General features: G+C 42.0%; 1 protein-coding gene across 8 annotated transcripts in view; it reads right to left on the bottom strand.

Moving 5' to 3' along the window:
* Positions 1-7,189: 7,189 nt before the first annotated feature.
* Positions 7,190-15,835, bottom strand: part of TUBGCP2 (tubulin gamma complex component 2) — a 91,687-nt gene continuing 83,041 nt past the window's right edge. For all 8 annotated transcript variants that reach the window (XM_073353112.2, XM_073353111.2, XM_073353117.1 and 5 more), the window contains 2 exons: positions 9,436-9,599; positions 7,190-7,567 (listed from right to left, as the gene is read on the bottom strand). In XM_073353112.2, the coding sequence (XP_073209213.1) occupies positions 7,453-7,567; positions 9,436-9,599 (279 nt within the window). In that variant the 3' untranslated portion in view covers positions 7,190-7,452. The remainder of the gene's footprint in view (positions 7,568-9,435; positions 9,600-15,835) is intronic.

Genomic DNA, 15,835 nt, shown 5'->3' with positions numbered 1-15,835 from the left:
CCAATTAATTCTATTCTTTGAACAGGAGACTAAATGGATTTCTCTGTAGTGATTAGGAATTCCTGCATGTTGAAAGTGGTACAAATAGTGGCAACGCTGGAGAGCTCCTGAGACCTAGACTGGCCTCTCACCGCCCAGGCAACCAGCTAAGGAAACACATGAACTCCTGACCTTTGCCAGAATGCCACTACCACAGCCAAGCATTTAATGAAGATGTGAAGGGCTGCTGGTAATCCAAAAGGCAGTACTGTGAATTGGTAGAGGGATCTGCTGACCTGAGAAATTTTCAGTGGCTCTGGTAAATTGCCACATAAAAATAAGTTTCTTTTGGGGCTGTCAAGCACTTAAAAAAATTTAATTGCCATTAATCGTGCTGTTAAACAATAACAGAATATCATTTATTTAAATATTTTTCAATGTCTTCTACATTTTCAAATATATCGATTTCAATTACAACACAGAATACAAAGTGTACAGTGCTCACTTTATTTGTGATTGCAAATATTTGCACTGTAAAAAACAAAAGAAACAGTATTTTTCAATTCACCTAATACAAGTACTGTAGTGCAATCTCTACCATGAATGTTGAACTAAAATGTAGAATTATGTACAAAAAACCTGCATTCAAAAATAAAACAATGTAAAACTTTACAGCCTACAAGTCTACTCAGTCCTACTTCTTGTTCAGCCAACTGCTCAACCTTGTTTACATTTCCAGAAGATAATGCTGCCTGCTTCTTGTTTACAATGTCACCTAAAAGTGAGAACAAGCGTTCCCATGGCACTGTTGTAGCCGGTGTCACAAGATATTTATGTTCCAGATGCGCAAAAGATTCACATGTCCCTTCATGCTTAAACCACCATTCCAGAGGACATGTATCAGTGTTGATGATGGGTTCTGCTCGATAACGATCCAAAGCGTTGCGGACCAATGCATGTTCATTTTCATCATCATGAGTTAGATGCCACCAGCAGAAGGTTGATTTTCCTTTTTGGTGGTTTGGGTTGTGTAGTTTCCACATCAGAGTGTTGCTCTTTTAAGACTTCTGAAAGCATGCTCCACACCTTATTCCTCTCAGATTTTGGAAGGCACTTCTGATTCTTAAATCTTGGGTCGAGTGCTGTAGCTATCTTTAGAAATTTCACATTGGTGTCTTCTTTGCATTTTGTCAAATTTGCAGTGAAAGTATTCTTAAAACGAACAACATGCTGGGTCATCATCAGAGACTGCTATAACATGAAATATAGGGCAGAATGTGGGTAAAACAGAGCAGGAGACATACAATTCTCCCCCAAGGAGTTCAGTCACAAATTTAATTAACGCATTATTTTTAACAAGCGTCATCAGCATGGAAGCATGTCCTCTGGAACGATGGCTGAAGCATGAAGAGGCATACCAATCTTTAGCGCGTCTGGCACATAAATATCTTGCAACACCAGCTACAACAGTGCCATGTGAACACCTGTTCTCACTTTCAGGTGTCTTGTAATTAAGAAGTGGCCAGCATTATCTCCCATAAATGTAAACAAACCTGTTTCTCTTAGTGATTGGCTGAACAAGAAGTAGGACTGAGTGGACTTGTACACTTTAAAGTTTTAAATTGTTTTGTTTTTGAGTGCAGTTATGTAACCAAAAAACTACATTTGTAAGTTGCACTTTCATGATAAAGAAATTGCACTACAGTACTTGTATGAGGTGAATTGAAAAATACTATTTCTTTTCTTTACAAATATTTGCACTGTGAAAATGATAATAAAAAATAATACAAAGTGAGCACTGTACACTTTGTATTCTGTATTGTATTGAAATAGATATTTGAAAATGTAGAAAAACATCCAAAAATATTTAATAAATTTCAATTGGTATTCTATTGTTTAACAGTGCAATTAATCATGATTAATTTTTTTAATCACAATTAATTTTTTGAGTTAATCACATGAGTTAACTGCAATTAATTGACAGCCTTAGTTTCTTTTAAGTCAAGAGCAGCATACCAGTCCCCAGGATCTAACAAAGGCATAATAGATGTGCTAAAGTAGCCATCTAGAATTTTGCTTTCTTCAGGTATTTGTTTAACTGTCTTAGATCTAAAAGTGAAAAGTGACCCCTGAAGAGGGACAGGAAAGGGGGGAATAGAAATACACTGAAGGGTGTATTCCAGTTCCACCATGGTTAAAACCCACTGATCCTTGGTGATGCAGGTCCAAGCATTTAGGAAGTGGTATAGGTGGTTAGCAAAATTAGGAGTAGAGAAAGATAGTATTCTGGGAGGTGGCAGACTGTTCTCAACCAACAGGTCAAAATGGATGTTTAGAAGACCCAGTTTGCCTATAAGAACTGACAGCTGCAAAGACGTGTGGAGGACGATGCCTATTGTGATTCCTGCCCCTCTATTTGGGCAGGTCCTGGGAACACTGCAAGAAGGTCTGAAACTGTTGGAACCACTCTAGGTGGAACCATTTTCTTTTTGTTGCTGGTGTATAAATCCACAGAGGCTCAAGGGACTCACCCTTGAAGCTCATCAGTTTTATTGGAAAATAGCGAGGGGCCTTCAAAAGAGGTCTTGAATTGTTTGTTGCATCTCTGGGAGGGGGAGGGTAGGCTTGATGACGGCAGCCAAGATGAACACTCCATAGTGATGGCAGAAGCCACAGCTTGAGCTGCAGAGTCCGCTGCCTCCAGCTCGACTGCAGTGTTGTTCTGGCAATTAATTTGCCCTCCCCCACCATAGCAGAGAACTCCTGTTTTGCCTCATCAGGAACATTGTCTTTGAACTTCAGGATAATATCCCACAGGCTGAAACTGGAGCAACCCAACAGAGGCTGCTGGTTTATGATCCTCAGCTGTAAACCTCTTGTGGAAAAAAGCTTCCTGCCAAACAGGTCCAGCTTTTTTTTGAACCCCAGAGTTTTCAGCATAATCCAGTACCCAGGCCTGGGTGCTGGCAGGGTGGGGGAAGCAGGAGACCGGTAAAACAGCGTCCCAAAGTCTGTAAAAGTCCTAAAAACTACTACTAACACTAAACTACTCTAAAAATAACAAAAATACTATCTATATAGAAGTACTGAACAGTTCCTTTTCTGTTTTAGAAAGTGTGTCTCAAGAGATGAGAGAACAGCAGAGACTCAGACGTGGAACATGCAGCAGTGAGAAGGAACTGAGGGTGCCATCAGTCCGCCCCACCTTCATCACCTTGGATGAAACCATGAGGGGAACAACGGCTCATCCGCGGACCAACAGACACTACTAAATCTCCAGCTCCAGACACACGGCGCATACGTATAACCCTCAGTGGAATATCATCACTTGAAGAAGAATACTGGTACTTAACCATGCTCCAGGGCTGGAGATGTGATCACTGGAGTGAGCAGTTCCAATCCCGGTACTGGGCAAGACTCCAGAATGGTGGGAGAAGCCAGCACCAACAGGTTAAGCAACTCCCTGGCTGCCTTGATTGTCTTGGGTGTAGATAGCATTGGAAAGGGCTCCTGAGCTTGCGGTACCAAAAGGTGCACTGCTCCTTCAGGGATTGGTCTCAATGGACCCTTTCTCGACTCTGGAGTCAGCAATCCATCTTGGCTTACGGACAGCATCTGGGGGCTGCATCTTCTTTGGCTGCACCTATGAGTTCTTGCCTCAGCTCAGTGCCTTAACAGTAGACTTCCAAAGCCCTGATACCGAGTCTTTAAGAAGAGACTGTATAAGTCTCCCCTTAGGCACTGGCGGTGCGGACCTGCCTGTGGAGTCAGTCAGAAAAGAGGTTTCAGAGTAGCAGCCGTGCTAGTCTGTATTCGCAAAAAGAAAAGGAGTACTTGTGACACCTTAGAGACTAACAAATTTAGTCTCCAACGTGCCACAAGTACTCCTTTTCTTTTTTCAGAAAAGAGGGTGCACTCCAAACTAATTCAGATGCACTCATTACCCATTCAGAGCAAGAAGTTTCCGAAAGCAGATGAAGTGCAGACTCCATAAACAGGTACTTGAGTCTGGCAGTCCTTTTTCGAGCAGGATTTGATCCCTCTACAAAGATGACATTTATCACTTACATGCACCAATCCCAGACACTTGAGGGAGCTGAGGTGTGGGTAGCTTACTGGCATAGACCTGTTATTAGAGCAACAAGTCGTGAAGCCAGGAGAATGAGGCATTAGCCCAGTACCCAACTAAGCATCAGTAACCCTATACTAAAAAATTCTATTCTAAACATTCAACAACTATTTAGGGATGTACCATTCAAGCCTAAAAACTAACACAACAGGTACTATATATACTACGGGAGGAAAGATTTGCGGATACAAAGATCACAACTGCAACAACCAGAAAGGAACTGAGGGGGATTGGGGGTAGCACGGCCCTTTATACCTGCTTCCACTGGCGTGAGGAACCAGAGGGTGCTCACATTGCCTCAACAGGTACTGCTGAGGGAAAAAATCTATGGACAACTGTGCATGAGGTGTACACACCTATATTGGAATGGACATGTTCTATCACTTAAAGAAGAACCTGCACCTACTTTCTATTGGAACATAAAGTTTGGTAGTTCTTCATGAATGCAATTTTTGGTATTTTTCTGCTAGTCAACTGGACAGTACCAAACTGGGCCCTAGAACCATCTCTTACCTGCTATATTGGTGTTTGAACCTGGCAGAGAACTATCCCTACAGCTCTCACTGCTTCCTAAGAAGGAATATCCTGTGAAATTAATGCTTAGTTATTGGCCACATTCAGCTAGTAGCTCATCAACTCTGCCTTCGGATGAGCTTTCACTGTAGCCCACTAGAGCATCCTGGTGAACATGCACGTAGTGAGATTAACTTAGAAACTAAAATGCTAAACTCTACGAGCAGCGCAGTGTCAGCAATCTCAATTCCGTTTTATAGTCTATGGGTTTGTCAATGGGGGAAATATTTTCGGCCTGAATGGCCAAACACAAGTTCTCTTATTTATCTGGCATCTTATCCCACTTTAATTAAAATGCTTTGGAAGCAGCATAACTACTTTGGAATGAGTTATCTACTCTACACTTCATGTGGAAACATCCTTATTTGTAATTAACTATACCACTTCAGGCCATCCTCTTCCATTCTGCACTGCTTCACATCGGGATTAGCCTGTATTTCCCTTGTGCACCTTCTACTGCTCCAGGGTCATCCTGACTGGATGTCACCTTCCCATTTAAATGTTGGTGTTCAGCCCAAGTGTGCCCCTTCACAATTCAAGTTTGTAGCAAGTTCACATGCACGGAGTCCATTATAGCAGCCATGTGCTATAAGTCCTGTGCTTTCATGTGCTCCTATCTGGAAGTCCTCGATTTCCTTGTCTCCCTGGGGAGATGAGCACATCCAGTCCCATCTTAACAAGAGTCAGTGGAATGTGAAGAGAGATCATAGAATGAGAGGCTATCACTGCAAATGTGGCAGTAGGGGCACTCCCAGGACATGGACTAGTGCCACAACAAAACAAAGGAGCTCCAGCAGAATTACAAAAACAACAGCTTCAGTAACGCTCCCAGTACATGCACTAGGAGGAGCTGGACTGCAGTTTTGCCAGGGAGGCCACAATGAAACGGATATTCCTGCGCCATCAGAAGGCACCCAGCTGACCACAGGCGTCAGCGAGGAGATATCCTCAAACAACCAAGGTCTCTGGCATGTCCAACCCTGAGCCACAGACCCAGGCAGATACATTGCCAGAGATGGTCCCCAAGACCCAGCTGAAGAACCAGCCTGACAGCACTGCAGAGGGGACCTTTTCCTGTAAGTACTGTGTGTTGTATTGCAATAAACTGCCCTGATACTTACTGCATAGGGGGATTTAAACAACTTTGTTCTGGATAATAGCTGGGTGCCACCATGTGGGGTGGATATTACTATGAGAGAGGCCAGACATGTCTGCCTCTGTACAGCACCCTTAACTCTCCATCAGCTTGGCTTTTATTATCCTCCCCTTCCCACTAGCATGCTCAAAAAGGCATCCGTGCTAGAAAGTGTATGGTCAAAAGTGGTCAAAAGTTTAATGCATGTGATGAGAGGAGAAGTGGAAAGAAAAGACACTCCTTTCCTGATCTGGTGATGGAAGTGATGGTTCCTATAAGCCTAAGGCTGCAGTCAGAGCCATCAATTATTCAACTAATGAACCTATTGTGAGGAAAAACAGCCTCCCCTTGTTAGGCCATCCCAGAAAAATAGAATGCCCTAAAGGCCACCATATCTGGGTTCTACGGAAATGGGAATATGTAGCCAGAACCAAAACCATATAGGGTTCTACAGGTCAAATCCAACACCCTGAGTTACACCTGAAAAACAACTACAGTGCAAACCCACAGAGCATAAGGGCTCTTTAAGCACTGCAGGCAGCCTTGTGTTTGCCATGCATAGGCAGCTGCCTGCACATGGCATACACAAACACTCCTGAGGAGCAGCCCTATGTGGAGTACATGCCCATAGTCTCTTGCAGAGCTGACAACGGCCTAGATAACTGGAGCCCCTCAATGTGCAATCCTGAGTAGTAGGGGATGGAGATGATGAGCTCTGCCATTTCTCTGGGTCTCTCCTCCCAACCTAGCAACATTACTTACTTGAATAATGAGTGGGTTGAGCCTCAGACAGATGTTCTGATTCCATTAGACCTGGGAACAATATTTCAGATGAACCTCTCCCAACTTTCCCACCCAATGAAAAATGAGGATTCATGTCAACCAAAACATTTGCAAACTTACATGGAATTCACTGAACTATTTTGGTCAAAAATTCAAAATGACCTTTTGTTTTGAATTTTACTTCAATTTCATTTAAAAAGTTTGAACTAAAAAATGGAACAAAAAGTTTAGTTTAATCCAAAAGAAAAAAATTTCAGTTTGCCAAAAACCAAAAATTTGTTTCAGGTCATCTGAAAGTGAATTTCTCTTTCCATTTTTCAGTTTGGACAGTGAACTGAAAGTCTGTTATTTGCATAGCTCTGGCATCTATGCTACAATCGCAGACAGACACTGAAAAAGGGCCTGGATCCAAACCTAAGTCAATGGAGGGACTCCACTGGGCTTCAGCGAGCTTTCTTCAAGCCCTAAGTCACAACACGTAACTACCTTACATCTCTATCTGTGAATTAGCAGAACTACATAAGATGACCAAGCTGTAGTCACCCAGAATGACTGAAGTGAGCAGTAAGTTCAGGCCAACAGAGACCAAATAATTCTGATGTTTTATTTCTTTATATATTATACAACACACACAGTTTTAATATTTGGTAAAAAAGTTAACAAAAGTATCTCAGAAGTGACAAAATCCTTTCCACGTTTAGATTTCAGAAGCTCAAACACGATCTTACTAGACGACTGCTGTTTTCCAGCTTTTATGGAGTTTAAAGTGCAAACTACTCACAGATACAACTGGGCAAGAGTACTGCATTCTGGTGTGAAAGGTGCAGCATCTAAAATATGTAACATAAAAGCGTCATTGGGTGGATACAACGACCCTGGGAAGAAGGGGAGCTTCGGAAACTCCTTTCTGACTCCTCTGTGCAGAAATATGCTCCAGCCGCTCTGTGTAGAATCCATTGAAATCCAGCCTAGAGGAAAGCAAACACATGTTCAATAGTCTTCCCACAAATGGCCCAGAAGTGTGAAAACAGAGAGAAGTGGTAACAGGCTTCAAATGCTATTTAAGGGTTTCAAAATTCCATAGTAAAAATGAGAGAAATTCCTGGGCATACACCTAAAATTCACCAGTTACCATAATTACCATTATTTATGATTTACAGTGTATTTATACCTGTGTATTTACAGTGTATTTATACCTTATAGAGGTAAATTCCAGTTATCTAAATGGCTCAGGGGTGGAAGCATATTGGAATTTCAGAAAATCAGAGTTTGCCAAAATTGGAATTTTTGTAAATGAAAGTGTTGATTCTGGGAGACTTTTCCGACATCGTTTACCTGTGTTTAAAACAGAATCATCACAAATATTCCATAAAAGCAAGTTATAAGGCTTTTTGTCTGAAGCTTTCAACGTACTTTACAAAGGAAGATAGGCAGCATTAGCCCCATTTTACAAATGGGGAAACTGAGGCATAGAGGGCTGGCATGATTTGCACTAGGCCAAATAGCAAGTCAGTGTCAAAACTGGGAATAGATCCCAGATCTCCCAACCTTCAGTCTGGACTATGCTGTAAAACTGAATGTTACTAATCCAAGTCTCTACTATTGTTAGGGAAAAATGATTCTGAAACATCAAGCAAAGCAGTGTGTTTTAGGAAGGGTCTCTGAGTAACAAATGGGTATTATAAATTTTGGTTACAAGCTACTACTAGCCATTTAAAATTACTTCTATGAGCAATAAACACACAGTCTCCTGAAGGAAAAAAACAAGACTATACACTTTAAAATAAGGATTCTTGCTTTGTGAATCAAAGCTACAGCCTATGGCTCACTGGGGCTGTGCATCTTACATCTGTCCATCAATTCTGTAACTGCAGCTATTTCAACTTATAAATGTTAATACAAGGAACATTTCCATGCTTTTAAGTCCAAGCTGGTAAGTATCCTAGGCTGTAACTTCACTGCTTTTCCTCCTGTGACACATCAGGTTAGGAATGCCAAGTCTCTCTGCCCCGCTCCATCCTCACTCATCCCCTTAAACCTACAATTGTTTGATGCCTTAGTTGAGAATTTCCAGATATTAACATATTTGGATTTCATTTAATTTTAATCTTCTCTCATTAAAAAATAACCCCAGTCCAGTACTGTACATGGCTTGCCACCAGTGGACATCAACAGCAACAACAGTCGCAGTTCCTCTGGGGAAAAAAATACTGGCAGGAATGCATAGAGTGAGAGGCACTTCTGTTTGATGCACTTCATCCAAGCTCAACTGAGAAGGATTTCCCAGTGCATACCCTGTAGGGATGAGAAACTGGCAGTGCCTCAGCAGGCCCTACACATTTCGCACCATGTTGCAATGTAGCTGCAGAGGGATCTTAAAGACCCAGTGTTACTAATAATACCGGGCACTTTTATAGTAGCTGTTCATGCGTAGATCTGAAAGCATTTCAAAGGCAGCTCTATTATCCCCATCTTGGAGATGGAGAAACTGAGGCATGGAGCGGGTAGGTCAGTTTCTCAAGAAGTATAGTCATTTCAGTGACACAGGACAAGGCTATGACCAAATACAGTGAGACTAGCATCATTTACAAAGTCAGATTTGCAATAGCTTAAAAAAGAACCTCCATTTCCCCAACTTTATTTCTTGCAAAAGTACATTTTAAAAAAGCTACTTGCTGAACTACTGACTAAAGCTTCTTGCTATTCCAGTGTTACACTGATAGAACAGCTGGCTGCCATGATACCACAAAAAAGGAATAAAGAACAAATTTCAGTCTGGTCTAGAGTTGGACTCTTTCCTTCCTGTGCTACTAGGAGACAGTTCCACTCTGCTCACCTGTAGATGATGTTGATCATGCTGTGCTCACAGTCATTGGTGCTATAAACACTCAGCTTATCCAGAAGGTCCAGGAGATGTGTTGAGAAATTGCTGTCAAACTTGTTGATAGTTGCCTCGAAGCCAGATGTTAGTTGGAAGGCGTCTGCATGCTCTGCTAAAAGCTATCAAGAGGAGGCCACAGTAAGTGAGAGTGGTTCTGGGTGGCAACCAGACACACACTGTACAAGTTTCAGAGTAACAGCCGTGTTAGTCTGTATTCGCAAAAAGAAAAGGAGTACACTGTACAAGGACTCTCTCTTTTCTTTTTTCAAACTTCTGTTTCTATGGAAGAATATTGACATAAAATTTCAAAACTGCTCCATCCCAGACACACCTTTTCTCATGCGGCATACAACAGGATGAACAGTTGTGAAATGAATTCTATATACTGCCCCTCAGGTATGCTGCAAGACCCAAGCCTAGAGCATGCTCCCTGGGCAAGGTACTGACACTGAGAAGACATCATGCCCTGGGGGTTTAAAAACCTTGCCCTGCTGGTCTGACACACAATCCAAAGGTATGAAATGGATCCTGTTAGAGTTGTGTAGTAGTATCTTCAGTAGTAGTGTGGCTTTAACTGATCTCTACAGTATTTCATCACAGGCACTATGATCAGAAGCATCCTGTGGGTGGCTTGTTTTCAAATGCTACGTGCTGCTGTACACGAGATAGGTTCATCAGGCAAACAACACAGGCAGGGAATGTCCAGCAGACCACCTTCAAGCATTTACACTGCACTGCTCTTTCGTGGCCCCCTAGTGGCTGTCTGCAGGAATGGTGTGTCAGCCTAGCAGAAGGCAGATTGTGAGCTGCAGGGTGAGAGAAGTTAGCATACATATACACAGAAAGGAAACAAACAAAGTCAGGTGTCCTAATCTCAAAAGGGATGGGCTGGAAATGGTCTAACAGTCTACACACTAACTGGTTCATTTGCCACAAGATACTACTTTGGAGATGTGAAAGAACCCGAGCCACAAAGAACCCATGCGTTAGTGCCCACTGCCCTTGATAAAAACAGTTCAGAACTAAGTAATAAGACAAATGTTTGCTGTAAGCAACATAATTCTGCTGCAGCTGGGTAACAATGTACATGTTTAGCAGGGTCAGCGCTCTCATTAAACCACAGAGGAAGAAGGAAAATGACATGAAAAAATGCTTACTAATCTTTTGTAATTGTTGTTCAAGATGAGTTGCACTTGATCCATTCCACTCTTAGTGCCTGTGTGCCCCATGCACCATTACCAGCAATTTTTCCCTCACTGCTATAAAATGCCTAGCTGACCCTGAGCCCCCCTCAGTTCTTTCTTTCCAGAAATTCCGACATAGAGGGGTAGGAGGGTAGGTCGTGGAATAGACATGTGCAACACATCTCGAAGAACAACAATTACAAAAGGTTCAAAACCGTCTTTTCTTCATCAAGTGCTTGCACATGTGCATTCCACTCTTGGTGACTCCCAAGCAGTAATAAAGCTGGAGGGATCAGAGTTCACATTCATACAGCTTAACCAAATTTGGCATCATCCCTAGAATAATAGGTGATGGTATAATGGGAGAAAGTGCACTGATGACTGGCTTGCTGCTTTACAAATGTCCTAGATAGGGATTTGCACTAAGAACACCACTAAGGATGCTTGAGATCTTGTGGAATGAGTAGTCAGGTTACTTGGTGGCCAAATGCCTGCCTGTTCATAGCAAGTGTGGATACATGACGTTATCCAAGACAAAATCCTCTGTGAACAGTTGGATGGACTGCTGAAATGGTTCAGTCCTGTCTATGTAAAAGTCTAGAGCTCATGTAACATCCAGTGTGTGTAGTCATTGATTCCTATTTCTGTGAGGTTTTGGGTATAACACCGGTAAGTAAACTGCTTGATTGCTATAAAAATTTGAAACTGCTTTACAAAGGACACTCAGGGGAGGGTGTAAATATACCTTATCTTTAAAGAAGACCGTATATGGAGGTTCCGAAGTCAAGGCATGGAGTTCCAAGACTCTTCTAGCAGAAGTGATGGCAATTAGAAAAGCCACCTTCTAAGGGAGGTATAGTAAGGAGCACATTGCTAAAAGGTCAAACGGTGGTCCCATAAATTTAGACAAGACCAGGCTCTAGTCCCAAGGGTGGAGGGACAAGCTCTCTTCATTGAGGATACAACTTTTCAAGGCCTTTAAGGAATCGGATTGTCATGTCATTTGAAAAAACAGAACTGTTATCCACACAACGGTGGAAAGCTGATATTGTTGTCAGGTGAACCTTGACAGAGGAAATTGCTAAGCCTTGCTGTTTCAGGTGCAGCAAACAGTATATGTTGGATGGACGAATGTATCAGCAAGACTCTGGTTTGGGAAGCCAAGACTAAGAACCGCTTCCATTTTGACAGCTAGGTGGCTTTGGTGGAGGGCTTTCTACTGCTTAGTAAGACTTGGCGAATTTGCTCCAAGCAAGCTTGTTCTCTGGGATTTAGCCATGGAGCTTCCAGGCTGTTAAATGAAGGGAACACAGGTTCGGGGGAGCAGCTGACTGTGGTATTACATAAGAACATAAGAGCAGCCATACTGGTTCAGACCAAAGGTCGATCTAGCCCAGTATCCTGTCTTCCGACAGTGGACAATGCCAGGTACCCCAGAGGGAATGAACAGAATAGGTAATCATCAAGTGATCCATTCCCTGTCGTCCATTCCCAGCTTCTGGCAAACAGAGATTAGGGATACCATCCCTGCCCATCCTGGCTTATAGCCATTGATGGACCTATCCTCCATGAACTTATCTAGTTCTTTTCTGAACTGTATTTTAGTCTTGGCTTTCACAACATCCTCTGGCAAAAAGTTCCGCACACTGACTGTGCATTGTGTGAAAAAATACCTTGTGTGTGTTTAATAGGCAGCAGGTTTAAATTTCATTTGGTGACCCCTAGTTCTTGTGTTATGAGAAGAAATAAATAACACTTCCTTATTTACTTTCTCCACTCCAGTCATGATTTTATAGCCCTCTATCATATCCCCCCTTAGTAGTCTCTTTTCCAAGCTGAAAAGTCCCAGTCGTATTAATCTCTCCTCATACAGAAGCTGTTCCATACCCCTAATAATTTTTGTTGCCCTTTTCTGAACCTTTTCCAATTCCAATACATCCTTTTTGAAATGGGGTAACCACCTCTGCACGCAGTATTCAAGATGTGGGCGTACCATGGATTTATATAGAAGCAATATGATATTTTCTGTCTTATTACCTATCCCTTTCTTAATTATGCCCAATATTCTATTCGCTTTTTTGACTGCCGCTACACATTGAGTGGATGTATTTAGAGAACTATAAACCATGATACCAAGATCTCTTTCTTGAGTGGTAACAGCTAATTTAGACCCCATATTTTATATGTATAATTGGGATTGTGTTTTCCAATGTGCATTACTTTGTATTTATCAACATTGAATTTCATCTGCCATTTTGTTGTCCAGTCACCCAGTTTTGAGAGATCCTTTTGTAGCTCTTCACAGTCTGCCTGGGATTTATATATCTTGAGTAGTTTTGTATCATCTGCAAATTTTGTCACTTCACTGTTTACCCCTTTTTCCAGATGATTTATGAATATGTTGAATAGGACTGGTCCCAGTACAGACCCCTGGGGACAACACTATTTGCCTCTCTCCATTCTGAAAACTGACCATTTATTTCTAATGACCTTTTGTTTCCTATCTATTTCTAATGACCTTTTGTTTCCTATCTTTTAACCAGCTACCAATTCACGAGAGGACCTTCCCTCTTATCCCATGACAGCTTACTTTGCTTAGGAGCCTTTGGCGAGGGACCTTGTCATCTTTGGAGCCCTTTTTAAGAACTGGAGTCATATTAGCTATCCTCCAGTCATTTGGTACAGAAGCTGATTTAAATGATAGGTTACAGACTATAGTTAGTAGTTCTGCAATTTCACATCTGAGTTCCTTCAGAACTCTTGGGCGAATACCATATGGTCCTGCTGACTTATTACTGTTTAGTTTATCAATTTGTTCCAAAACCTCCTCTAATGACACCTCAATCTGGGCAGTTCCTCAGATTTGTCACCTAAAAAGAATGGCTCAGGTTTGGGAATCTCCCTCACATCTTCAGATGTGAAGACTGATGCAAAGAATTCATTTAGTTTCTCCGCAATGGCCTTCTTGTCCTTGAGTGCACCTTTAGCATCTTGATCGTCCAATGGCCCCACTAGTTGTTTAGCAGGCTTCCTGCTTCTGATGTACTTACAATTTTTTTTTATTATTTTTTGAGTCTTTGGCTAGCTGTTCTTCAAGTTCTTTTTCAGCTTCCTAATTATATTTTTACACTTGATTTGCCGGAATTTATGCTCCTTTCTATTTTCCTCACTAGGATATAACTTCCATTTTTTAAAGGATGCCTTTTTGCCTCTCACTGTTTCTTTTACTTAGTTGTTTAGCCATGATGGCACTTTTTTGGTTCTCTTACAGTTTTTTAATTTGGTGTATACATTTAAGTTGAGCCTCTATTATGGTGTTTTTAAAAAGTTTCCATGCAGCTTGCAGGGATTTCACTTTTGGTGCTGTACCTTTTAATTTCTGTTTACCTAACTTCCTTATTTTTGTGTAGTCCCCTTTTCTGAAATTAAATGCTACAGTGTTGGGCTGCTGTGGTGTTTTCCCCGCCATAAGGATGTTAAATTTAATTATATTATGGTCACTATTACCAAGCGGTTCAGGATCAGATCCTGTGCTCCACTTAGGACTAAATCAAGAATTGCCTCTCCTCTTGTGGGATTCCAGGACTGGCTGCTCTTAGAAGCAGTTATTTAAGGTGTCAAGAAACTTTATCCCTGCATCCCTTCCTGAGGTGACATGTACCCAGTCAATATGGGGATAGTTGAAATACCCAGTTATTAAGTTTTTTATTTTAATAGCCTCTCTAATCCCCCGGAGCATTTCACAGTCACTATCACCATCCTGGTCAGGTGGTTGACAATATATCCCTGCTGTTATATTCTTATTATTAGAGCATGGAATTACTATCCACAGAGGTTCTATGGTACAGTTTGGTTCATTTAAGATTTTTTCTTCATTTGATTCTACGCTTTCTTTCACATATAGTGCCAGTCCCCCACCAGCATGACCTGTTCTGTCCTTCTGATATATTTTGTACCCGGATATTATTGTGTCCCATTGATTATCCTCATTCCAACAAGTTTCTGTGATGCCTATTATATCAATATCCTCATTTAATATAAGGCAGTTCAGTAAACGCATCTTATTATTTAGACTTCTAGCATTTGTATATAAGCACTTTAAGAACTTATCACTTTTTAGCTGTCTGCCATTATATGATATAATTGAATGGCACTTTTTTCATTTGACTGTTTCTCATCAGATCCTACCTGTATTTTATCATCTTCCATCCTCTCCTCCTTACTAGGACATAGAGAATCTCCATTAATAGATCCTCCCCTAAGGGATGTCTCTGTCCGAATCACGTGCTCCTCTGCACCTGTAGGCTTTCCCCCAGCCCTTTGTTTAAAAACTGCTCTACGATCTTTTTAATTTTAAGTGCCAGCAATCTGATTCCATTTTGCTTTAGGTGGAGCACATCCTTCCTGTATAGGCTCCCACTTTCCCCAAAGTTTCCCCAGTCCCTAATAAACCTAAACCCCTACTCCCTACACCATCGTCTCATCCATGCATTGAGGCCCTGCAGTTCTGCCTGTCTAACTGGACCTGCGTGTGGAACTGGAAGCATTTCAGAAAATGCTATCATAAAGGTCCTGGACTTCAATCTCTTACCTAGCAGCCTAAATTTGGCCTCCAGGACCTCTCTCATATCCTTCCCTATGTTACTGGTACCTACACGTACCACAACCACTGGCTCCTCCCCAGCACTCCACCTAAGTCTATCTAGATGTCTCGAGAGATCCGCAACCTTTGCACCAGGTAGGCAAGTAACCATGCGGTTCTCCCGGTTATCGCAAACCCAGCCAACTATGTTTCTAATGATCGAATCACCCAATACCCGTTTCTTCCTATAACTGGAGTTCCTCCCCGCACTCCCCAGAGAGGTATCCTCAGTGCGAGAGGATACCACATCTGGAAGGAGGGTCCCAACTATGGGATCATTTCCCTCTGCTCCAGTTAGATGTTCTCCTTCCCTGAGACTTTCATCCTCCTCAACAGCATAGAGGCTGTCAGACTGGGGGTGGGACTATTCTACTGTGTCTCATTTATGTACCTCTCTGTCTCCCTTAGCTCTTCCAGATCAGAGACTCTGAGCTCCAAAGCCCGTACACAGTCTCTGAGAGCCAGGAGCTCCTTGCACCAAATGCACACACATGCCACCTGCCCATTGGGCAGGTAACCATACATGCTG

This window comes from Lepidochelys kempii, chromosome 7 (genome assembly GCF_965140285.1).
Source record: "Lepidochelys kempii isolate rLepKem1 chromosome 7, rLepKem1.hap1, whole genome shotgun sequence".
NCBI lineage: Eukaryota > Metazoa > Chordata > Testudines > Cheloniidae > Lepidochelys > Lepidochelys kempii.
This window is presented reverse-complemented; position numbering and strand designations above follow the sequence as displayed.